The sequence below is a fragment of the Perna viridis genome, chromosome 4, assembly GCF_037379345.1.
Source record: "Perna viridis isolate PV_CMFRI_1.1 ecotype Kerala chromosome 4, ASM3737934v1, whole genome shotgun sequence".
NCBI classification, from domain to species: Eukaryota; Metazoa; Mollusca; class Bivalvia; order Mytilida; family Mytilidae; genus Perna; species Perna viridis.
Window position 1 is genome coordinate 15,350,755 of NC_142448.1, and position 26,337 is coordinate 15,377,091.

The 26,337-nt window shown below is 34.5% G+C and overlaps 1 protein-coding gene across 3 annotated transcripts; it reads right to left on the minus strand.

The window, feature by feature from the left end:
- Positions 1–6,889: 6,889 nt before the first annotated feature.
- Positions 6,890–25,012, minus strand: LOC148619034 (uncharacterized). 3 transcript variants are annotated; one of them, XM_088578528.1, is made up of 5 exons: positions 24,733–25,012; positions 12,993–13,173; positions 8,416–8,481; positions 7,797–7,946; positions 6,890–7,573 (listed from the first exon to the last, which is right to left on the minus strand). In XM_088578528.1, exons 1-5 carry the CDS (start codon positions 25,000–25,002, stop codon positions 7,311–7,313), a joined length of 930 nt encoding a protein of 309 aa, XP_088434654.1. In that variant the 5' UTR covers positions 25,003–25,012; the 3' UTR covers positions 6,890–7,310. The 3 variants fall into 3 exon arrangements, with proteins under 3 accessions (XP_088434654.1, XP_088434656.1, XP_088434655.1); XM_088578530.1 differs by lacking the exon at positions 24,733–25,012 and adding an exon at positions 24,576–24,668; XM_088578529.1 differs by lacking the exon at positions 24,733–25,012 and adding an exon at positions 16,222–16,546.
- Between the last annotated feature and the right edge of the window lie 1,325 nt (positions 25,013–26,337).

Consider the following 26,337-nt stretch of genomic DNA (forward strand, 5'->3'; position numbering starts at 1 on the left):
GATTCTCGTGGTAAAGATAAATACACCATAATGGTCCACGAGTTTAAAATAAAAAGGCCATAAAACTTTGTAGTAGTGACTTAAATCTTGAAGCAACATAGTCTTTGTAGTTTCGACAAGCTCTGGCATAACGTATGCGTTGTGATTTAAGCTATATACGCTGGTGCAGAAAGTATGTCGGCAAAAAGAAAAGAAATGTTGTACAGCAGAACTAAGTCTATTTTTCATTAGTTTGTAGAACATTCGAAACACTTCACCGTGCAGCTTACGTTATACATATTATGTCGTTAATGATATGAACATTTTTGTCATATTAATAGGCAATCGACATAGAGAAGGCTATTCTTCTGAGACCGAATGGACCCCAAACAAGAAAACTTAATGCCTCAATCTTCTATGAAGTCAAACAAATTTCAAACGCGACGATTCCTTTATCGCTTAAATGTCTTGTATTTTCTGTACATTTAAACATAATTGTGTCATGCTGGTTTGGTTTTGTACAGCATTTCGATTGCAGGCAATAAGATTTTATCGCTTAATGTTAGTCCTGGTTAGATAGCACCTTATTGTTTATCATAATTCTTAAATGGTGATGCTTTTGTCTCAAGGATATTCCATCCCCATATCTTTATAATATGTTGAAGGGAAAAGACAAGTATGATAAAGTGATGATTGAAAATTAGAACTTGTGAATCAGACTATTGAAAAAGGAGAAGTTAGAATTGTTTATTAACCTGCAACCTAAGTCAACCTAAAATTATTACATGTACACATATTTTGAATCTTCAGCCAGCCAAATAGGTTTATAGTGCACTGTTTAAAACATAAGAACTTATAGAAGGAAGTACTGCTTTATTTCAATATGTTCATACAACTTATATATCTCCCAAGACGGTACCATAAATAAATCTTACAAGTTTACGAGTTAATCAAAACTGCGACCCAACGAAGAAACTTTCTGCTTAATACCTGTTACATATAGGGTGCAACCGATTATTTATGTATTGAAACATTTACAACCAGTCTCCTTTGGTACGGCCAAACAATGAATCAGAAATTCTTCGAAACACTAGATAAAAAATTAGAATTAGTAAGGCACTCAAAGAGGTAGGCAGAAGAAATCCTTTCACGATGTACGGATGTAAATGTACATGCAAAAGTAAAGTATAGAAAGAAACACATTTTGGGATCAGTATGTTTAAGTAAAAGCGTAAAAATGACAAGACAATATATTTTTAGTCTCGTCACACCATATATATAAATGTCTCAGAATGTGACGACTCTATTCGCTACACTACTCCATCGAATCAGATTGATACAGGGAAGATAATGTAAACTTATAGAAGGGTCTGAAAAATTACCAACGATGTTAGAACTGTCAAATTTGGAAGCAAATTTTTGGTCGCTCCATCAGCGGGACTCGAACTCGTACCACTGTGACATATTTGGCAACACCGCCCGCACAAAATCCAGGGCAGTTCTAGAATCGTTTGGAAATTTTCAGACCTTTCTATATATATTGTTCTTTTATGTTGCCATATCTACCACGAAATTGTACCCAAACTGTTTAATTGCTTTGTCAAATGAAAAAGGGACTGAGGCTGGAACTGGAAAAGATTGTGTTCAAATAAGAATTTGTGTCATTGTTGTTCATTTTCTACTAACTGCATATATTCTGAACCGTTTTTTTTTGTTTTTTGTTTTTTTGTTTTTTGTTTGTTTTTTGTTTTTGTTTTTTTTTTTTGTGTTAATTCTGCCTCGAAAAATAACGATATAAAAGAAAAAAAGCAAAACAATTAATGAACAAAAAATTCAAAAAAAAAAGATTATAATAATAATAAAAAATACAAAAAGACATCTTATTGACATTTCTGTTTGAGAGCAGGAAAATGGTCCATCAACGATACATTGAATAAAGGTCACAAAAGGGTGTGGCCTACAAACGAGGTTTACAGTTTCTTGAAGAACTTGAAAGAAAATAAAAGAATTTTATTGAAGAAAATATAAATATGAATGGTGTATATGTGGGAGGTCATGTCATTTAATTGTCTTGAGACAATCTTACTACTTCTTTTTGCTATTTAATTTGAGTGCTGATAATCTCTAGAATTTAAAATGGGTCTGACACATCGTTATTTATACTCAAGACTATTATTACACAAAGTCTTAATGCAATCTACAATAGTATACAATATACAATAAAATAGTTCTAAGCAAAAAAATCATATAAACAATAATATACATCTTTATACATATTGTATCATTCTTAGGGGCTATTCACTTCACTTCTCTAGCAAAAATATACATAAAATTACATACGTGAACATGCAAACAAAAATAATATGTTACAATAAAACACAGTACCTAACAATCTGAAGTAGATCTCAGGTTACAGCCTTTTCTAGATAAAATCCTGACGTAGAACCCAGTCAGGATAAGTATTTAATTAAACTACTGAGGTAATGAATTAAATTCCTGAGGTAGGACCCAGTCTGGATAAGTAATGAATTAAACCTCTGAGGTAGAACCCAGTCAGGATAAGTAATGAATTAAACCTCTGAGGTAGAACCCAGTCAGGATAAGTAATGAATTAAACCTCTGAGGTAGAACCCAGTCTGGATAAAATGGAGTAACCTAAGGTAGAAATCAGTCAGGTGCAATGAAGTATTATCTATGATATGGGATTAAGTCGCCCAAGGTAGAATCCAGTCAGGGACATTAACCCGTAAATAAATGTATCATTGAGTGGGGGAGGAAATAATATGATTACACATAATTATCCATGCCATATGAACGAGTGAAGCCCTCAAGAAATGATACATTATTACCGTTCATTTAAAGATTATGTGAATACTATACGATATATACGTAGTACTGATAATAATATAAAGCGATAAATCACTCTTCTTTCTGTGCTCTCAAACACATTTCGTATTGTGCATTCTTAATGATATTTTGATCAAATTTAACGTATGTAATATAACAATTCGGAGACCACCTGCCAAGAGCTTGAATCACATGATCTGGCACTCTACCACGTGATAGCTGTATAACCTAAAATATGGGATTTCTGCTCCTATTCGAAAGAAATGACCACTAAATTTACTGTCATCATATGCTAATCGTTTTAATAGATTTTGTAATAGACTAATAAACGTATTCCTACTAAGCGTTATGTCAGAACTGCAAACCGTCAATTCTAGTTTCATACGATAACAAAATGTACCTCTTAAATATCATACGTATACATATGTTCTACGTGTTTTTGCTTGTAAAAGAGCGAGAAGTCTACATTAAAGGAAAATGATTGGTTAGCATTGAACTTTCTGTAATTTAGCTGAGAGACGCCTAATCTAATTATTTTGATTGAGAAACATTCGAGTTATCACGGTTACAAAGTCACCCCGATTTTTAATAGAGCATATCGCAATTCGTCCATCTTATCCGATTGACGAACTGTTGCGTTACACAACAAAATTCAAAAATTCAAATGTAAAGTCGGTTTATATAAAAATTTACAATACAAGCTCTTATGAGCTTTTAAAACCGACATATGCTTCTAAAACGTTCTAAAATATCAAGCATATTTTCGAAAAAGAAATACACTTATTTTGCTAGTAATGTACAATTGTACGATATCTAAAAGGATGTGAAATAAAAATATCCTATGTGTCATCACACTCTAAGTCACCGAATGTAATATGAGTTTTGACATCAAATTTTGGGAAGCATTCAGTAACGTAAAGCGTGAGAACACTGAAAGAGTGAGACGACGGGAAAAAAATTAAATCAGTCGACAGTTTTGCGTTTGGAGCTCAACTAAATTCTAAATTGGAAATTCAGTAAGTAAAATGAAAACCCGAATCTATGAAAAGGAGTATAAAATAAATATTTGGGAAAAGAATAACATTGGTGGATCCAGAGTTTTATGTAAGGGGGTGGAAATAGAAACCAGACTAAACATATCTTGCGATGTGACCCTAATACAGACATGTGATTAGTGTGACTGCTACAGTGCCATTCATATTTTATCACGGGACACCAAATGAAGAAGTATCCGATGACTTAGAAAACACCAGATCTCCTTCATCTGCAACTCGAGAAGTGATTAAGATGCGTTCTTGTCCATATCCTGTGTGACGTCACACGGGAAGTTAGGGAACACACCTTAATCACTTCTCGAGCTTCAGTTGAAGAAGAGGGCGTGTACTGTCCTCTCTCTCACTCTTTTTTATCACGTGGCAAATTTTCTTTTTTACTCGATATTTTAGGAGTCTGGTTAGCTTTTTGATAGTAAGTCATTATTTTTTTATTTATTTATCTATTTTGATTGGTTGATTCATTGTTGGGTTTTAACGTCCGAGCAGCAATATTACAGCTATATTCAGACGATGAACATGAAATGGATGATAAAATGAACATGAAATGATGATGAAATGAAAAAAAAGGAATAGGACACAAGGATAATAGGGTCGACAAATTTCGATTGCCACCGGAAATAGGGAGAGGTGGGTAGGGTCGGGCAATTTAGCCTCCTGTGGCGGAGCCCTAATGTTCCTACTCCGGGAGAATACTACAGTAGGGTTCTTTCACGTGCGAGGAACGTGGCATCTTTCCCAACATGGTGCACCACTATGGTTTGCGGTCAGGTTTTCCGTATTATAGTCTGACAACCCCAGCATGTAACACACCAGGGGTACCCCATTCCACTACCTGGGGCACACGACCCAGTTGCTCTGTGGGCAAAGCGCCCTAGCCTCGGGCCTCGGGCTAGGGTTCTGGGGAGCACTATTTAGTCGCCTTATACGACAAGCTTTACTAATTTTGCTGACAGTTGGTTTGAAATTGATTTGTGGTTAGAAAGAATTGGCTTATTAATCAAGAATTTTTCAAGTTATGAGACAGATATTTGTAAATATGGGAAGCATTTAAAATTTACTACTGTTTTTGCATTCCTAACCTTAACGCCTATCTATAAATTTCGTTTTAAAGTTGATATGTTATTGTTGGCGAAATTTGCTTTGTTTAAATATATTTTAAAATAGTATTGCTTAAGAACGAGGTCCTATAACTCATATGAATCATTATCTTTAGAAAGCTTATTCAAATATGAGTAACATTTTATCACACAGGGCATGGAGATACAGAATTTTTCAGTAAGGCTCTACAAATTTGCAGCTAGTATGAGAATAACCCTGACATTTGTTCGTTGTGCTTAAAGTTATTATGTTCTAGTGAAGACAAAAATATTTCTGCTGCTGTTGAGGAATGGGTGAAAACTTAAAGCTGTGAATCAAAATCTCCTGATATGACGAATCTGGGATTTCCAAACTCAGTAATGTTATTCCCCCTCAACCTACCGTACACTTCAGTTTTCCTCCCTAACACTTTCCGGCTCCGTTGGGACACGCTTACCCTGGTATGGCGCCGATGTTTTCAGGTCCATTTAGTGCAGGTATTAACAGGCCAGGTCCAAGGCCGCGTTGAGACTTGAGAAATGTGTGCTATATTTGTCGATCTAAAGATCATTTTGCAAGTCAATATCCAGATAGGAAAAGGTAATTTAGTCGTGTACGTCGAAGTTAACTTAAAATATTTTCGTTTTTGTTTTCTATTTTCTTTCCAAGAGGGTCTAATTCTCTAGTGGCTTCATGGACACGCGGAATGGAGTTGGGGAACATTATCTCTTTTGAATTTTTTTCCTTTCATTTAGTTTAGATTTATCAGAGAGAAGTTAAAAAGCAAATATTTCTTACTGATATTCACGATTTGGAAATCTATTCCAATTTTGAGCCTGATGATGTGGAAATTACTGATATAGAAGAACGATGGGTAAACTAAAGGGAAATGTTCTCCAGCGTCTAAAGGCTGAGGAGATTGCTGAAAATTACATTTTTGATATTGAATTACTGCCCTTTAGAGATCCCAAATATTTTCGAGCTGGTAATGTGCGTAGATATATAGAAGAATAGGAAAAACTAGGCCCAGATAATGATGTTTTTGATTAGTTAAGGAACGGTGTACAAATAGAGAATTTTTTTCAAGCATTTTCATGGCAACTTTATAGGGAAATCCTATAACTCTGATACTCCTCCATAGGAGTGCTTTCCAAACACTCCAATTTGTAAAGATTATGTAGCATTTATAAGATACACAGTTTTAGATAGTTTAAGTAATGGTTCTTTATTACTATGGGGGGGGAGTAGGAGAGTGTGAACCCCCACATTTACTGCTCCCTCTCACTATTGAGCCTTCAAACCCCGTTTGAAACAATAAAAAGAATGAATACATGTATATGGATATCTTAGGGTTTAAACCAATTACATGGTTTAGAAGACTGTTTTTTGTTTTGCAAGTTAAAGAGTGGTTGTATATGGCTGTATATGGTTGTATATGGTTGTATAGTTATGTATAGAATTCAGCTTGCGTCTAGGCGTAATTTAAGAACATCTAAGTAGATTTTCCAGAAATGTTTTTAGTTGAATAATTAAGGAGGGAAAAAATGCCTTCTGTTTATGGAGTCAGTAGTTTAAACTAAATATAAACAATAACAAAACAACAACAACAAAAAAAGAAACAAACAAACAAAAAAACAAACAACAACAACAAAAAACAAAACAAAACTGCTTTTTTCGGTTTAGATTTGGTAAGTTTTGGGATTGAGGGTTTTGAAAGTTAGTATTTATCGTAATTTGTGATTGTTTTTTTTAAATTCCGAAGTCAATGCAAATATCTACGCCAAGGTTTATGATGAAAATGAGAAAATAAGAAAATCACAGATTGATGGGGATTCAAGTTTAATATAGCATTGAATTTGCATGGATGTTCAAAGCAAGCCAAAGTAAGTAACACAGAATATTTGACGATTAACGACTTAGAAGACTCAGTCTTTGATTTTCTAATATGTTTTATTTCCATTACAATAACATAAGACTGTCATATCACATGAAGGTAATTATATAAATCGCTGCAAGGTTGAGTAACGCACGTACCAAAATAAAGCCAGACATGTACATACCGCAGTAATTGAAATTATCTACCGGAGACTGTATTGCAAAGAAAATAGTATTTTCGGTAAAACTGGCATGACATTCATTTGAGGTATGATAAGAAAGCTATTCATAAATGTAGACGTAAAGAAAATATTGCTTTATAAAGGTCTGCTTGTCGATACCTTTCACTACTGCATATGTGATATTTTAGATGCCATTGTTGAATAATAAAGTTAAGAGATTTTCTATGAAATGATTCTTCAATGAACCCATTTATTTCAATAAGTCCATTATCCTTGGAGAAGCCTAATCAACACCTTACGCACTCACAACATAAGTATTGCCGCTTTTTGAGTCATCCATAACCAGCATTTCGTGATTAAAGTGATGTTCCGACTTTCGTGTCATACGGATTAATAATAAAGCAGCAACAAAAAACAAAACTGTTGCGGTAAGGCAAATTATTGAAGAATAAGGAAATTGAAATTGAAACACATCTTGTAAATCACTTTTCGTTAATTCTCTATCTGTCTTTGCATGCTCCCACAGGTACACCGCTACCATCAGTGCAGACAACACACCTGTAAAAATTTACGGTTTTATCTGAATTTTTATCTTAATTTTGACAAAATCGATGAGATACAATTTTTTAGTTTAAACATAGTTACATTGTAGGAACAGGTATATTTATTTATTTTTTCTTTTAATTTTGCAAGGACAGGCACTGAAACCATTAAACAATAAAATAAAATAAATAAAGTTAAAAAAATAAATAAAAAATAATAATAATAATAAAACACTCACCAGAAAGTATGAGGCATATTCCTCCACTAATTCCAAGTTTAGTTGATGGGTGTTCCTTATACACATACCACCCAGACAGACACACGGACAGGAAACACTGCGCTAATACCACAGCACAAACAGCAATTATTACAGTATAGACATTTATCACTGGAATAAATATTCAAATTGTCAGGTACAAATTATTTTAAAGTAAACCTAGGTGCTATTGCATTTTCTTTCATTTGTCTTCGAACATATTCAAGCTATTTCAAGAATAAAGACTTCACCCAGATTGACATGCCTTCTCATATACTATTGTTTTGTCCTATCGGTGCACCTTGGCCATGCTCCTAAGTTTTGATGGAGTTCGAGTTGCTCATTTACGTTTGTTTCTTTTTATGTATTATTTTGGTTATTTCATTCTTTGTTGTGTACGTGTATTTTCCCTGTCTGGTCTTCATTTTTGGATTATATTCTTTTTATTTCTGCTCGAATCTTGGATTATTTGATTACTCTTACATTAGGCGACAAATTCACCGAGTTGCCCGACAATCCATGTACAAAGCATTTTCAGTTTAGACGTTTGGTAAAGGTTTAAAAAATCTTTTTTTTCCAGAATAACAATTTAATTGCAAACCTGTGTCAAATGGAAACTGTTCTCTGGTACCACTATTTACCGATTCCAAGATGGATTGAAAAGGATCTAAAACAAAGTAAAAATAAAATATCGTAGATACAGAAATAGACATTTACCGCGAACCAAAAGGGCTTGATCCAACTATCGAATACCAGTATGAGGCCTGACAAGAATACAGAGCTTCGTTCCCACTATTAAGTATGTACAGAGCTTTGTTCACACTAACAAGTACGTAAAGAGGGTTGACCCGACTATCAAGTATGTACAGAGTTTTGTTCCAACTATCAAGTACGTACAGAGGGTTGATCCCGCTATCAAATATGTAGTCTGACTAGTATACAGGGGTTTGTTTCACTATCATGTATGTAGCCTGACTGGTATGTATACATGTACTATCAATTATGCCATTTGACTTTAGAATACAGGGGTTCTCCAACTATCAAATATGCTATATGCAACCAGACAAGTACACAAAAGTTTGTTCCCACTATTAAGTATGCAGAGAGCTTTGTTTCCACTATCAAGTATGTACAGAGCTTTGTTCACAATATCAAGTATGTACAGAGGATTGACCCGACTATCAAGTATGTACAGAGTTTTGTTACAACTATGAAGTATGTACATATGGTTTATCCCGCTATCAAGTATGTAAAGAGCTTTGTGTCAACTAGGAATTATGTACGGAGATTCGATCCCACAACCTCAGTTATGAATCCTGACTAATACAGTATACAGGGGTTAGTCCCCTTTAAAGTTAATTTCCCGGCCAATATAAAGGGATTTGTACTCACTTTCAAGGTTGACTTTCCGGCCAGTATACAGGGGTTTGTCTCCAATTTCAAGTTTACTTCCCGGCCAGTATACAGGGGCTTATCCCCACTTTTAAGTTAACCTCCCAGCCAGTTTACCGGGGTTTGTTCCCACTTTCAAGTTAACTTTCCGGCCAATATAAAGGGGGTTGTCCCAACTCTCAAGTTAACTTCCCGGCCAGTATACAGGGGTTTGCCTCCACTTTCAAGTTAACTTCCCGGCCAGTATAAAGGGGTTTGTTTCACTATCATGTATGTATACATGTACTATCCAGTATGCTTTTTGACTTTAGTATACAGGTGTTTTCCCACTATCAAGTATGCTATCTAAATATGCAACCAGACAAGTACACAAAGATTTGTTCCCACTATCAAGTATACAGCCAGACAAGTACACTATTGTTTGTACACACTACCAACTATGCTGTCTGACTACTATACAGAAGTCAGTTTCCACTATCAAGTATGTAGTCTGACTAGTACACAGAGGTTTGTTTCCACTATAATATAAATAATTTGTATACAGGGGTCTGTTCTCACTATCATGTACATATATGCTTCCTGACCAATACACAGAGGTACATTGTGTAAGTTCCCACTATCAAGAATGTAACCAGAGTTCAAACAACCATGCATAAGATATTTGACACTAGATAAGATTAAGACCAGAATCAAAGTGGTCTCTTTTTAAGCCTTTTTTCATAACTGGCTATAGTCACAACTAGTCATAATTACCTAAATCAATCATAGCCCTCCTTTGGTTGTGTAACATCTTATGAAACAATTCCAAAGAAATAATGGAAACGCTTGATCCTTGGCCCCTTATTCATAAACGGTTTAAGTCACAGCGCCCCACCCAAAAAAATCAATTTAAGCTTTCCATTTGTGATTTGGCGCATTGTAGTAGACGAAAGAGATCCATTCCATTTTGTATATTTATTGTCCTGACATAATGAAAACTGATTGTTTTTTTACACCTTTTTCGTCCCTAATTCAAAATGGTATAAGCCTAAACCCCAAAAATCCCAGCCTTACTTTAAAGGTATGAGAACTTTTCAATTTCATCCAACTTCAGAGAGACCAATCAACTTTTCAGAAATCTTGAACATGCTTGTTCTCGTTCTTTCTTTGATCCTAATTCTTAATCGGTTCGACCCATGACGCTTAGATTTGATTCCAGTTTGTCTTTTATGATAAAACACCTTGTGGTGCGATTTCAATATGTCAAATTATTGTCCGGAAATAAGAAAAATGCTTGTTTCTGACCACATTTTGGCAAAATATACTTCACGTCACAATCCCATAAATAAATAGGACATGCATGCATGCATTAAATCATTATAAATATCAATAATAATAATAATAATAATAATAATAATAAAAACATCTATGAAAATTCCAGTGTTAGAATGAAACTTCGCTTACATGTGTATTGGGCTCACTACTTAAAAAGTCTGTTGTATTGTTAATACATTCTGATTGTTTGTATTGTAACACATTCTGATTGTTTGTATTGTAATACATTCTGATTGTTTGTATTGTAATACATTCTGATTGTTTGTAGGAGTAATACATTCTGATTGTTTGTATTGTAATACATTCTGATTGTTTGTATTGTTAGTACATTCTGATTGTTTGTATTGTAATACATTCTGATTGTTTGTATTGTAATACATTCTGATTGTTTGTAGGAGTAATACATTCTGATTGTTTGTATTGTAATACATTCTGATTGTTTGTATTGTAATACATTCTGATTGTTTGTATTGTAATACATTCTGATTGTTTGTATTGTTAGTACATTCTGATTGTTTGTATTGTAATACATTCTGATTGTTTGTATTGTAATTCATTCTGATTGTTTGTATTGTAATACATTCTGATTGTTTGTATTGTTAGTACATTCTGATTGTTTGTATTGTAATACATTCTGATTGTTTGTATTGTAATACATTCTGATTGTTTGTATTGTAATACATTCTGATTGTTTGTATTGTTAGTACATTCTGATTGTTTGTATTGTTAGTACATTCTGATTGTTTGTATTGTAATACATTCTGATTGTTTGTATTGTAATACATTCTGATTGTTTGTATTGTAATACATTCTGATTGTTTGTATTGTAATACATTCTGATTGTTTGTATTGTTAGTACATTCTGATTGTTTGTATTGTTAGTACATTCTGATTGTTTGTATTGTAATACATTCTGATTGTTTGTATTGTAATACATTCTGATTGTTTGTATTGTTAGTACATTCTGATTGTTTGTATTGTTAGTACATTCTGATTGTTTGTATTGTTAATACATTCTGATTGTTTGTATTGTAATACATTCTGATTGTTTGTATTGTTAGTACATTCTGATTGTTTGTATTGTAATACATTCTGATTGTTTGTATTGTAATACATTCTGATTGTTTGTATTGTTAATACATTCTGATTGTTTGTATTGTAATACATTCTGATTGTTTGTATCTGTAATAACAGCTTTATTTGTACTTGTAATGACTATTATATGAAAACACTTAAATATCACTGCATTGTGAATTATGATACTTGTGCAAAATCAGTATGATAAATAATTTTTGAATACAATATGCATACATGTATTTAAAATTTCTTATTTTTTGGACCTTCGAACAAGTGAACTGTCGAATTCATGTACCTCCTCGGACTAATGTATCTATGAATTAACGGGACTTCGAACTTTTTATTCGAAATCAAAATCTAGTCGCACTGCAGCATAAAAAAGATCAACTCTCTATTTAATGGTTGTCTGAGTATATACAGAAGACAAGCCGAGACATTTTAAACAGCACAGTGAGCCCGATTAAAATTGGTGTTATAAGGAAAATGGATATGGTGAATATACCAAAACGACCACAACCCCACCGGGATGACAAATGTCAGCTCAAGGCCAACCATGGGTCTTCAATGAACGACGAGGAAACCCTCACACCATTGGGTAGGTTGCAGCTGGCCCCAAAAACAACATTTTAGTAAATGTATTTAATGCCTCTATATACTCAAGCAACATAAAGTAACAAAACAATACAGATCTAGAAATTTCTGATTTTGACAGACGCCAAAAAATGCGACAGGTTTAAAGTACTTAGGCGTGATCACAACCCACCTCCCCCGTTTTGAAACTGGCCACTGTGTAAAAATACTTTACACAATTAAACACAACTAGCGGTTTGAGTTCCTTATTAAAACTTCAATTAAAACAAACTGATTGTATGACACACAAATACACAAAGGTCTACTAGCATTTTACTGGCATGCCAGTTCCAAACCAGTTAAAACTACAGCATAAAAGTTGTGCCCTCATCGTATGTAATATAAATCCTAATTTTTTTCCATGGAGAGGAGGCTGTGGAGAACGGTACACCGTAAGTCATACAATTAGGACACAAACCATGTCATGCCGAAAATTGCTTTTAAATATAGTGTGTTAGATTCTATATAAAGACCGTATGAGCGAATCAATGTTTATACCAAAAAATGCGATTCGACAACATTGTCATATTAAGTATATCCCCTACGAATGCATTAGCCTATTCAACGGTTTGTCAACTTATTGGGTAAGTATTGAGGTTTTCCTGTTTTATGAAGGGGTTGGCCATAAAATATAGGGTGGGAGATACCCACACATTTACTCTGTTTTATTTCGTGGATGTCACGGTCCATTTGACGTAATCGCCGACATCAGTCTGAATAGTAACTGGGAAACAATCAAATTTTCAGTAAAGCCATGAAACATACCGTTTGTCGTTTGATGAAGTTGAACCTGTTTGAGAATAGATATGATATCCACAGATGACATCGTGAGGCACGTGTCAGATGGATATTTTGTCAAACTCTGAATGCTCAGACAATATCGAATGTAGAATGGGCCAATAGCTATCCGCATTGACGATAACTGGGGTCTGTTGGTGTCAAATACCTGAAAAGATAAGATAGAGTTAAGTTTGAATTAAAGGAATGAAGTCATTTTGGCAATTGTGAAACGAAATTTAGAAAAAAAAATAAGAGAAAAAACCAATTTACTGATGTGTTATCAAAAATGTCTATTATCATTTGTTTTAATAACATTTTTATCACAAAGAAATCGGCTCAGGTCATCTGTATTACATGTCAAATCTAGTATGAAAACAACACAATTTTTCTTCTTGTTCGCCGTGTTTGTATCTGCGTCACTGTCATATATGTCTACACGTTAATTTCTTCAATATATGCATAAAAACTCAAATGTAAGTAAGTTAACACAAGAAGCTCTCGAAGAGCTTTAATCGCTCACCTGGCAAACCATGTCCTATTAACTAATTAAGTAAAAGTATCATGCTTTGTTACCATGTTTGACAAAAAATTGCTGAAAAAGAGCATATATTAATGAATGCTGTAAGTTCAACTGAATACATAAGGTACTGCGAAATGTTGGAAAAATTTGGGCAGGGGTCCCCTTTGCGCTGTTATTAAACTGGGTTTGAGGTGGGGAGGCATTCACCAAGTATACATTTGTCGAAAAGGGAATTAAATGAAGTTAAACCATGGCTATACAACATTTTCATCATCACCATTCAATCCAGGAGACCATGTTTACTATGTAACCAAATATCTTTGGTTTATCCCTTATGGCCCCATTTTGCAGAACTGTAGGACAACCAGTAAACCCATTTGAAATAACAACTCTGTTGACTTGGAGAGCTTGTGCGCATGCCCAACAAAATGGCAGGAACTTTGAACAGCTCCTGATATTTTTCGATATTTTTCGATATTTTTCACATTTCTAAATCCTAAATTGATTACAAAATTGTAGTGGTCAGTGGGTAAGATTGCATTACACAAACATCACACAGAGAAACACATCTTGGAGGCCATCCATACAGAATTTTGCCCGGTAGTTGTCATCGTCAGTTTTTTTTCTGATGGGACCGTAAACAATAATGGCGTCTATGACACCAAAACTGATCTTAGTCATCTTAATACAAGGCTTCATCATCCGATACACATCTATCCATCTGAGAGATGAAGTTCACACATTTATTATCGTAAACAACCATACCTGTTCAACAGATTACGACTGTGTTGTTATTAGAGTGATTACTAATCAGAACAATGGGAGGGATATGCATGCATGTCCAAAACATCGACCTAGTATCATCTTAGCATACCTGTCCATGTTCCCTATCACAATGGCTAATGATGTAAAAATCAATCCTGGACCATCAATATCTGGATCAATTTACCCATGCGGTACTTGTGACAAACCAGTTACATGGGATGATAAAGGCATTGTATGCGATACATGCAATCAATGGTATCGTGCAAATTGTCAGTCCATGAGATCTAGCCTATACTTAGAACATGTCAACGACTCTGCTGTCGCTTGGGATTGCCTTGCCTGTAACTGCCCAAACTATACATCATTTTGCTTCTCCATGGTTTTCAGTACATCAAACCAGTTTAGTGTGTTATCAGACACCTCCTTTGCCAGTCCAGTTCCATCTAACCAAATTAAACCAGTGCATACGTCAACACCAACGAGAACAACGTCAACATCAAAGCGAGTAAAACAACAACCACTAAGAATAGTAAATGTAAATTTCCAGTCCATTAAAACAAAGCAACATCTGATCGAAAACATGATTAGCAGTACAAACCCAGATATAATATTTGGCACAGAAACTTGGGTTGATAGCAGTATAAAAGACCCATAGATTTTTCCATCAGGCTATACCATTTTCAGAAACGATCGCAATCTATCAGGTGTGGTGTCCTTATAGCAGTAAAAAACAACTACATTGTTACAGCTACACCGGAACTACAAACTGACTGTGAAATAGTATGGTGCAAGTTAGAGCTGGTCGGCCACAAAGCTATATACCTTTGAACTTACTACAACCCTAGAACATCCAATGAAGAGAGTATGAACCAATTTGGCAAGAGCTTGGAAAGAGCTTCCAGAATAAAAAAATGCTTTCGTAGTGGTAGCTGGAAACTTTAATCTTCCTGGCTGGGACTGGAAAAGAAACACACTAAAGGCGAACACTCAGTATGCAAAAATTCATCAAAATTTTACAGACATATTAGACGATCATGGTCTTACACAAATAGTAGAAGAACCAACTAGAGGTACCAACACCGTAGATCTCGTCATCACAAACCACCCTTCTAGTTTCCGTAGGACAGAGATCATTCCAGGAATATCCGACCATGACATTGTTTACACTGAAATAGATATCATTCCAACTAGACAACAACAGAAACCACGACAGATTCCACTGTATAGCAAAGCAAAGTGGGAAAATGTTGTCAATGATGTCAAATCCATCCATGAAGAAATCATCAATATGAAGAGCAATGGGGAATCAGTGAACTCTATGTAGAACCTTTTTCAGTCTAAATTAGAAGACAGCATAAAAAGAAACATACCACACAAAACAGCAAAAAATAAAGATTTAAAGAGATTGATCCGTAAGAGAGACTGATGCTATAAACGAAAGAAGAAATCTGGCAACAAAGCGGATAAGGAGAAATATAAAAAGTTAAAACAGGAAACACAGAGACAACTTAGGAAAGCATATTGGCAGTATATGGAGGGCATAGTGATACCAGAAACAGATGACCGTGCTGGAAGTGGAAACTGTATGAAACGCTTCTGGACCTATTTAAAGCATAAAAGATCAGATAACAACAATATACCACCATTGAAAGCAGATGGAACGTTACATCCAGATTCCAAAGATAAAGCTAACATCTTAAATAAACAATTCCAGAAGGCATTTTCAACCAAGTCCGAAGTATCACTTGAATCTTTTACTGACACCTTTAGTATGAAAGGTACATACGATACCATGCCAGACATCCAGATTACAGAAGTGGGTGTTACTAAACTATTGAAAAACCTGAACCCTCACAAGGCACCTGGACCGGACAATATTACACCAAGAGTCCTGAAAGAACTGGCCATTCATCTATCACCGATACTTACCATCATATACAGAGAGTCCTATAACACCGGAGAAATACCCAGTATCTGGAAAACAGCCTTCGTTTGTCCCATCTTCAAGAAAGGCAAGAAGTTTGAGGCTATAAACTACCGTCCAGTATCTCTGACTTGTATCGCCTGCAAAATAATGGAACATATCATCACCAGCAACATCATGGCACATGCTGACAGACATGATATATTACATCCACTACAGCATGGGTTCCGGAAAGGTCTGTCCTGTGACACTCAACTTGTTGAGTTTGTTGATGATATAACCAGAAACCTTGACAACGGTAAACAAACGGACTGTCTGATTATGGATTTTAGTAAAGCTTTTGACAAAGTGTGCCACAGCTTATTGACCCACAAATTACATCATTATGGGGTAAGAGGTAACACCAACAGATGGATACAAAGCTTTCTTAATAATCGAAATCAGGCAGTAGTTGTAGAAGGAGAAACATCCCAATACATACAGGTGGAATCTGGTGTTCCTCAGGGATCGGTTTTGGGACCCAGCTTGTTCTTATACTACATCAACGACATGCCGGAAAACATCATATCAAAAACCAGATTGTTTGCAGACGACACTATAGTATATCTTACAATAACATCTGATATCGATAGGATAAGTCTACAAGATGACCTAAATAAATTGGCAGAATGGGAACAAAGATGGAAAATGAGCTTCCATCCAGAGAAATGCAATGTTCTGTCAATCTCAAGAAAGAAACAGCCTATTCAGAACAGCTATTTCCTCCATGGTCATGAACTGAGCACGTAACAACTGCAAAATATCTAGGTGTTTCTATAACATCAGATATGAAGTGGAACCAGCACATATCAAACATCTGCAAGAAAGCAAACAACACCTTGAGCTTCTTGAGACGAAATCTTAACATCAGAAATGCCAACATTAAGGAGAAAGCTTACCAGTCATTAGTTAGACCAACCATGGAATACGCATGCACAACCTGGGACCCATACTTGAAAGAGGACAAACACCGGATTGAAATGGTCCAGCGTAGAGCAGCCAGATATGTAGCGAACAGATACCACAACACTTCTTCAGTTACCAACATGCTAGAAGATCTAAAATGGCCAACACTAGAAGAACGTAGGAGGAGAGCTAGACTCGTACTAATGTACAAACTGGCAAATGGTCTGGTGGAAATCGACGCGACCAACAAATTGAGCAGTCCAGTAAGACTCAGTCGAAATATGGGCCTACACTCCTACCAATTACCATCATGCAACACAGTACTGAGGAAAGAGTCATTCTAACCAAGAACCATCCGGGACTGGAATGCTCTGCCCACTGACATTGCCTCTGCCAAGAGTCTTGAATCTTTCAAGGCTCATTTACTTGATAAAATTAATCAAGTTGTTTTTTACTTGCACAGTTAATTGTACGTCACACTTTGTTAATTTTTCTTTTAATGGCTACTAAGTAAAATAGGGCATTGCGCACTAAAAGTGACAGTAACAGTATCATCAGTAATTGATGGCGGTCGCGAACTGGTAGAAGTAGAAAGTAGAAAATAAGGACTCAATTTCGAAATCGGACTAAAAAAAATTTTAAAAAAGATATTTGGAGGTGTGGCCCCTTTGACCTATTATCACTCGAAAACTGTTAGAGATATCTGAAATCTGATGGAAAGATGCAGGCAGGGATTTTTCATAAGGAATCAAATAAATAAAAATTTCAAAATCAGACTAAAAATTTAAAAAGATGATTTTTTTAGGTGTGAGACCTTTTGGCCTCTTACAACTCGGTGACCGTAAGAGATAAATACATTTTTACACCCCTTTTACTACAAAACATTTAAAGATAAGCTTACCCTGTAAAATATTTAAAAAAAGACAGAATTTCAAAAGAAATACAAAGATATCTGAATCATGATAATCCTATCCACCCTGATGATAATTTATGTTCACGTTTCGCGAAACTTGTGGCAAGTTACCTCCCGTACACATTATTGCCTCAAAACCAACAAAATTACATGCGGCACAGTATTCTCACCATGAAAGCTAAATTAAACCAAATTCAAAATATTAATAAGTTTTGACGGGAGAATCAGTCACCATGGCAACAAAGACTTTCACATGGTCTTGAAATCCCAAAATGTAGATTCAGCATGTCATTTTCACCCAAGAAACAAAATTTCATCCAAATCGGACCATTTTTATATTTGTCTGGCAAATTGATTGCTGCAACTTTCGAATCTTCTTGAAATGTCAAAATTTAAACTCAGCATGCCATTTTCACACTAAATACCAAATTTTATCAAAATCGAAGCATTTGATATTTTGACGGGAAAATCCGTTGCCATGAAAAAGGGCAACATATCGTTTTATTTATTTATTTTGCATGATCTTGTTTAGCATATCAACTTATACCAAATTGCAAGTTCCTAAGCACCTAAGTTTCTGAGATATTGCAATGCCCTATATTTCGACCTTTTTTTCTGATTTGGCAGCCATTTTAAAATGGCCCTCTTTTTCGTTTTTTTTAAACTTTACGTACAACTTCAGATGGTACTGGTTTCGTAAGAGTTAGCCATACGGTTTTGGAGAAGTTCTCTTGAAAATTTCATTGATAAGAAGACGGAAGATGACGGAAAAATAATAAAGATAAAAAAAAAAAAACCGAGTAAAAACAATAAGGCACCGCAACTTCGTGTCCGGTAACTTAAAACTATATGGTCCCACTTTTAGTCCCTTATTTCCATAAGGGGTAGGACAAAAAAAATCAAAACTGTAGGTACAACCGCCATATCCCTAGGAACAATGTGTTAAAATTTCCAAAAAGAAGTTTTACTCAAGTAATCGTAAATAAACTAAGGGAAGCAAACGATGACGACAACGACGACGGCCAGATGATACCATTATACGACTGAAAAAAATGTGGTCGTATAAAGAATAAAAACGTCGACGATGCCAACGAAAACGACAACAGCTGTTTGACTTTTAGTGACCCATATTTGTTAACCGATAAAAATTCTCAACATCAGTTCTTTGCACAATTCCCCAAGGATCATGTTAAAAATGTTGAATAGCCATAAAATAAAACCATTAGAGTACATGTAAGACCTATTCTGGCGGAGATTAATTATTCAGCAATATAAAATCTATCAACGTGAAATTCTTTTGAAACTATAAAATATTTTATTACTGATCAGAAATCAGTCCTGGGCAGGATAACCCTTAGTTACAAAATGCTAGCTTGGTGAAAATGGTGATAGTTCGCAGATGACGATTTTTGTTCAAATAGACAAGACTCATTTATTAAGACTTGCCAGATTAACAATCGGAACTACTCGTTTTTATGTAACCAGAAAGGCCGGGTAGTTCCGATTGCAATGCTGACTGAAACACTCTCTAAAATGAAGAGAGTTCAAATAAAATCATACTGGGATGGAGAATCGTTCGGGCTTGTCTAGGTGCGATTCCTACGACAAGTGGTCCCATATTTTCATTCTCGCACAGGATATAATTTTCTGTAATACTAAATTATTTTATCAATACAATGTATATATGTATATATATATATGTCTCAGAATGTGACGACTCTATTCACTACACTGCTCCATCGGATCAAATTGATACAGGGAAGATATGTAAACGTATAGAAATGTCTGAAAAATTCCCAACGATGTTAGAACTGTCAAATTTGCGATGCAAATTTTTGGTCGTTCCCTCCGTGGGACTCGAACTCGTACCGCTGTGACGACCAAAAATTTGCATCGCAAATTTGACAGTTCTAACATCGTTGCGAATTTTTCAGACCTTTCTATACGTTTACATATCTTCCCTGTATCAATAGTTATCTACCCGGTTTCAAATTATAAAATAAATCTGTCACAGTCATTTTTGGCTCTTCTGGGGATATGAACTTAACATCAGTCAACTGATCTTTATATGAAAATTTGGGCACAGATCCGTCTCACCTTGCTGATCAATTTAATACTATCAGAATTAAGCTAAATCCTGTTTTTAAAAATCTTTAATTTGACCTTTATGGTATATTTTTAGAAACAGTGGCCATATTTTTTGTCGTAGCGACAGTCCCAACACAGATTGTTGGAGACACACTAAGGAAATTTCAAGCAAAGTTAAGTTACAATAAAACCAGTTAATTCAGTGAAGAAGTATTCAAAGTTGGGAATGTAAAAACGAAATCATACATCCACGGATCAATCCGGGTCCATTTCACCTTGCAGACCAACTTCACCCCTACCAGATTTTAGCTAAACCCAACAGTTTTTGAAATCAAAAGAATGTAATCCAGGGACAAAAACCAGACATACACACCAAAGAACATAATGTAACTAAAATCATACAAACAAAGTAAAAAAAGTAAACTCGGACTCGGACTCCACTAAAAACTGGGAGCATGGACCAGGTGCACCGGTATTGTAAGCGTCCTCTGTTTTTCTAGAAACAGCCGCCGAGTTGCTCATGGAAAGTCAAGTTCGGGGTAGACAAACGAGGAAAGGAAAACTATGACCCGTTGAATAAATCGGTTTTCATGGTGCTGCTGGATACACCATAACGATCCACGAGTTCATGATGACGACCATAAAACTTCTGTAGTGATGACTTCAATCTTGTAGCAACATAACCCTGTTTCAGAAGCCTATTTGTTAGAGTTCTAGCGCGATACAAAAAGTCTGCGTAGTTTCGGCAAGCTCTGGCATAACGTATGAGTTGTGATATGAACACTCCATACGCAGGAGCCGAAGGGATGTTGCCACAGATGAAAGGAAAGTTGACAATTCTGAATGAAAAGTCATCACGTTTGTCGTAAAGTTTGGTCAATAGTTTTCCTTTACCATCGATTTCTAAGTGTAGATCAAGATACGAGGCTGACTGTCTGTAGTATCCTTTATCTCAAGTTCTTTTGGGTAGATGCGTTATGTGTTATATCATAGATAAATGAAATATGGGGAACACATGAAACAATTACTCTTTTAAATAAAGGTCAGAAAACACCAACTAAAAAGGAGTGGAAATGTAAGAACCAAATGCGATAACCGTCAAAGAGAAATACTTTGATTTTATAATAATTATAAATGGGGATAAATGAAAACATGTCTACTCGATCACTAAATACAAAAATTTCCCTCTAGACGCTGTACCGCGGAAAATTATAAATTTTAATATTATGACGTGTGAAAATTATGACTTAACACGTCTTTCAATTTAAAAATATATTAGAAGTACACGCCCCAGTACATGTTCATCTTATTACTGCATTGTTTCGAAGTTGATGACCAAATATCAGAAATACCGAAACAATCACTATTGAATTAAGAAGAAAGAGTAATCAAAGGAACCAAGATTCTAGCGGAATTAAACAAAATGTAATTCATGGACAGAAACCAGACATGAAAAACACAACAAAGAACATAAAATAACCAATATAATACATACAAAGTAACAAAAGTATATGAGCTTTAAATGACTCTTTACTTACTAAGAAATGTTTCGTATATTTATATCAACAGTCAAACTTGTTAACAGATATATATATATATATATATATATATATATATATATATATATATATATATATATATATATATATATATATATATATATACAAAGAAAATATGTACACTTTCCTCTAGTTTCATTTTAATTTGGGGTAGCGTTTTTAACTTATTGTGACACCGCTCTTTATATGAATAAATTTCAATAATTCGACAAAGAAATTTTCAGAAATTTAGAAGGGAGCTTCTAAAAGTGGATATATACATACACTTTCTCAAAGTTTCAATTCAATTGCATGGTGGAAGCGATTTTTTTTTTTTGGGGGGGGGAGGGGGTTACGGAGCGAAAACTTGCGGGACGGACGGACAGACGATGGTGAAGCAATGTGCTGCCAACTTTTAGTTGCAGGGGCATTAAAAGAAATTTTAAGGACATATGTATTTATGTGTATGACTCGCAAATTCGTGCATTATGAAATACCATTCTGCACATTATTAAGGTCTTTCTCTACATGGGAAAGACCTTATTGTTTTTTTCTAAAATATTGTTTTGTTTTGTTTTGTTTTATTCTTTCGTCATTTGCAAAATTTACTTTGACATGGTCCCCCTATTCATCTTTCAAAATATCATTACCAAATTTGGACCATCGATAGAGCTCATTATAAGGATTTTCACAAAATGACCCTGTGACGAATTCCATTTTCCAATGTAGAAGTTATCTCCCTTTTTTTGGCGGTCCCCGAACACATTTTTCATGATATCATGACCATATTTGGTGAACCTGTAGATGTCGACATGTTCTCTTAAAAATTACCTTGCTAAGGATTTCATTATCATCTTTAAGGGTTATGTCCCTTTAAAACATTTTCTTTCGATCGCTCATATCTTGAAAACCATAATAGATAGAATAAATCTGAAAACGGTATCATGTTCATAAGCAGACGACCTAATTAATAAATATAAATTTGTATTCTGTTATCAAACCATACAGGAGTTATATCCCTTGAAATATCATACTTAAGTTTTTTAAAATTCGTATTTCGAGAACCGGAAGTTTAAAGACATTAGACCAGCATCAATGATATTTGGTCCATGTGACCTTCCGCACCCAAGGTCAAAGGTCACAGAGTGCTAGTTTTTTCCCTTCCAACATTTACTTTGATACGGCCCTGTTTCGTCATCTTTCAAGATATCATTACAACATTTGGACCAACGACAGAGGCTTCTTTAAGACTTTTACAAGATGACCCTGTGAAAAATTTCATAATCTATTGTAGAAGTTATCACCCGCTTATTAGCGTCTTATCAACATGGTCAACATGGTCACCCGAACTCAATTTTCTGGATATCATAATCATACTTGTCGAACATGTAGATGTCATCATGTTCTATAAGAAAATGATCCTGCTAAGGATTTCATTATCATTTTTAAGAGTTATGTCCCCTAAAAATATATTTTAATCCCTCATATCTTGAAAACCATAATAGATAGAATCAATCTAAAAACTGTTTCATGTACACAAGAAGAAGACGTAATGAATAATCATAAACATGTATTTTATTATCAAACTATACAGGAGTTACATCCCTTGAAATATCATACTTTTGTTTTTAAAATTTATATTTCGAGAACCGGAAGTTGTAAAGACATGGGACCTTCATCAATGATCATTGGTCCATGTGACCTTTCATTTGCACTTAAAGTCAAACGTCACAGAGTGCTCGTTTTTCCCTCCTACATTTACTTTGACACGGCCTTGTTTCGTCATCTTTCAAGATATCATTACAAATTTTGGACCATCGATAGACCTGATTTAGGACTTTTACAGTATAACCCCGTGAAGAATTTCATCATCCAAAGTAGAAGTTATCTCCCGTTTATTAGCGTCTTATCAACATGGTCACCCGAACTAATTTTTCAGGATATAATTATCATACTTGGTGAACATGTAGGGGTGTTATCATGTTCTATTCAATAATATTTCAATAATCATTGTGCTCAAATTGAGCTCTTTAATTTCCTAAATTGTTTTGTAATTTTGTTGCATATGTTATGTAAATTATCATACAGTTTGCACATTCTTGCCTTGGTTTGGATCTATTGAAATTTTAGTTTTTCAAAGCAGGGGAATATTTTTAAAACCACAATAGACACACAAACGATCAGTACACAGAATGAAAGATCTGCTCAAGTATAACTGTTTGACAAAAACCAATGACGAATATAAAAAAACCAACGATACTACAACAATTTAAAATTTGATATATTTCATCAATACCTATTTATAGATTTGGTGTCTTTCAACTTCGTCGACGGGGGTAATGTAATATATCACTTTAAAGGTCTAAATGAGCACATTTCAAAAATCAGAGTTTCAACTTTGACAAGTCAGTAGGGTCATAAAGTGCAAACATTTGAAGTTCATAGAGGGTAAGGTTATTGCATATCAAATGAAAGGTCTTAAAGCGTACATCCAAAATATCGAAATTTTGTCTCGAAATAAATGAGTTGGATGAGGTCAATGAGTGCAAAACTTAAGTTTTTTTATATAGTAAGGTTGTCGCATATCAAATTAAAGGTAACGTGTAAATCACAAATATCAATTTTGTTATACGGGGAAAAAAAGAACCCAGTTGGGGTTAATTAGCACAAAATGCTAAAGTTCACAGAAAGTAGGGTTGTTGTATATCAAATAAAAGGTCGTCAAGTTTACATTACAAAAATCATGATGGAAACATCGACATTTGACTAGGTTACCAAGTACAGGAAAACAAACTTTTGTAGAAGGTAGCATGTTATAAATCAAACCGAATGTCTTTACGTGTATATTACAAAAGATAGTTTTCAAGGGAAAGACCTTTCAATTGTTTAACAAACATTGTTATCCTAGTTTACAAATGTTTCTTGCAATTAACACATCAGTCTTCCTATTACAAAACAGAAGTGAGACTTGAAAAAAAGATGGCGATAGCCTCGATTCAGTTACCTATGTGCAAACATTATTCAAATCTTACACTGTATCGTTTATGCCACGGTCTATCCCTTAATGATGCCTCCCTCTCTCTAATCGCTTGATAATCCAGTTTTATTGATAACCATCCTGGTGTCACTAGTCCGATTAAAATTAAGACGAAGCCTAAACCAACTATCACAATCACAACCTTCTTGTCTGTCTTCATGATGCTAAGAATGAAGAATACACACCTCAAACAAACATACACAACAAAAGTATAGCTTTTATTAATGTCCGTTATATAGGTCAAGCATACAAGGACTTCATTCATGCAATGTTGGTGCAGAATAAAAAAGATCAATTTACTAGCAGACGAAGTAAATTGATCAGTAGTTGATGTAAAATGTCTTTCATTCGGTAAATAAAACTTTTTTCCTTACAAAGCGAAACTATCCGAATCATTGTCTTTGTTGGCTATGGCCGTTTTTAATGCCATCCCTTTTTTTGTTGTAAGAAGACTCTCCAAATTTTTAGGGGGAGTAAATTACTTAATCTGTAATATAGTGTCATGTTTAGTGAGTATTTTCATACTCCCAATTAATGCATATATGTTCATATTTTCTGTGTTATTTCATACGTCATTTTAACAAATGACATTAACTGGAGACTCTTAATAGGTATCAGTCTTGTATTACATATTCCTGAGAGGATGCAAACATGGAGACTAAAAATATAGTGCTCTTTCTTTTTGACTTTTCTGTTTTTGTTTCTCAGCAAATGACTATCATTTTTCATCAAAAGTACAGTGTAAATATCAAGCTATGACACAAAACACATGTTTTTGAGGAAAAACAGTATTTTCATGAAAAATAATCCTTCAGAAAAGAGGTCTATTTTATGAACTCAAAATAAAAGTGAAAGTAGAAAAAATCTATTTTTAGTTCGACGTGTCCTTGGGTACCAAAGTTCGTGCCTTTTTTTCTAAAATAGACCTAAAAATTATTTTTGACATTTCCTTAATAGAAAAATATGGTCAAAAGTTCGATTGAAACTCCCTGTTTATTTTTTTTTAATCATGAAAATTTAAGGTATACTATAGAAACCTATGGGGCAAAGAATACAAGACTGAGACCTGATAATCACAGTTTCAGTTGAAAGTGAGTTTCAAAATTCCTAGAAGCTTTCAATCAACAATATATCATATTTTGCATGTTTGTACTGAATTTGGAAATTCGCAATGTTTAATAGATTAAAAGATGACCCTATATACGAAATAAATAGGGTGACTTGAATTGCTGAATTATAAACAGTTTTGATTTTTTGACATTTTTAATACTTGGAGTAGAGACTTGAAAATGACCGAATTGCACTTGTTACACATGACATATAAAAATTTAAATGTCCAATAAAACACTTTTTATCTCATAAACGATCATTTCTAATGTACTTCCACTCAAATGCTACTGCGGCTTATAAAAAATTGGTGGTAATGACATATATAAAAAGAATTTTCTTCAATATTGTGTGAGGTAAGTAGAAACTTTGGTCTTTTCTGTGTATGTTATTTACTGTTCTCGCAAAATATCTCTCTGTTTGTATCTATCTGTGTCTGCGAGAAGTTTCTCCTTTTGTAACTACCGAGTACATTTATACATGCCCAGGGTAC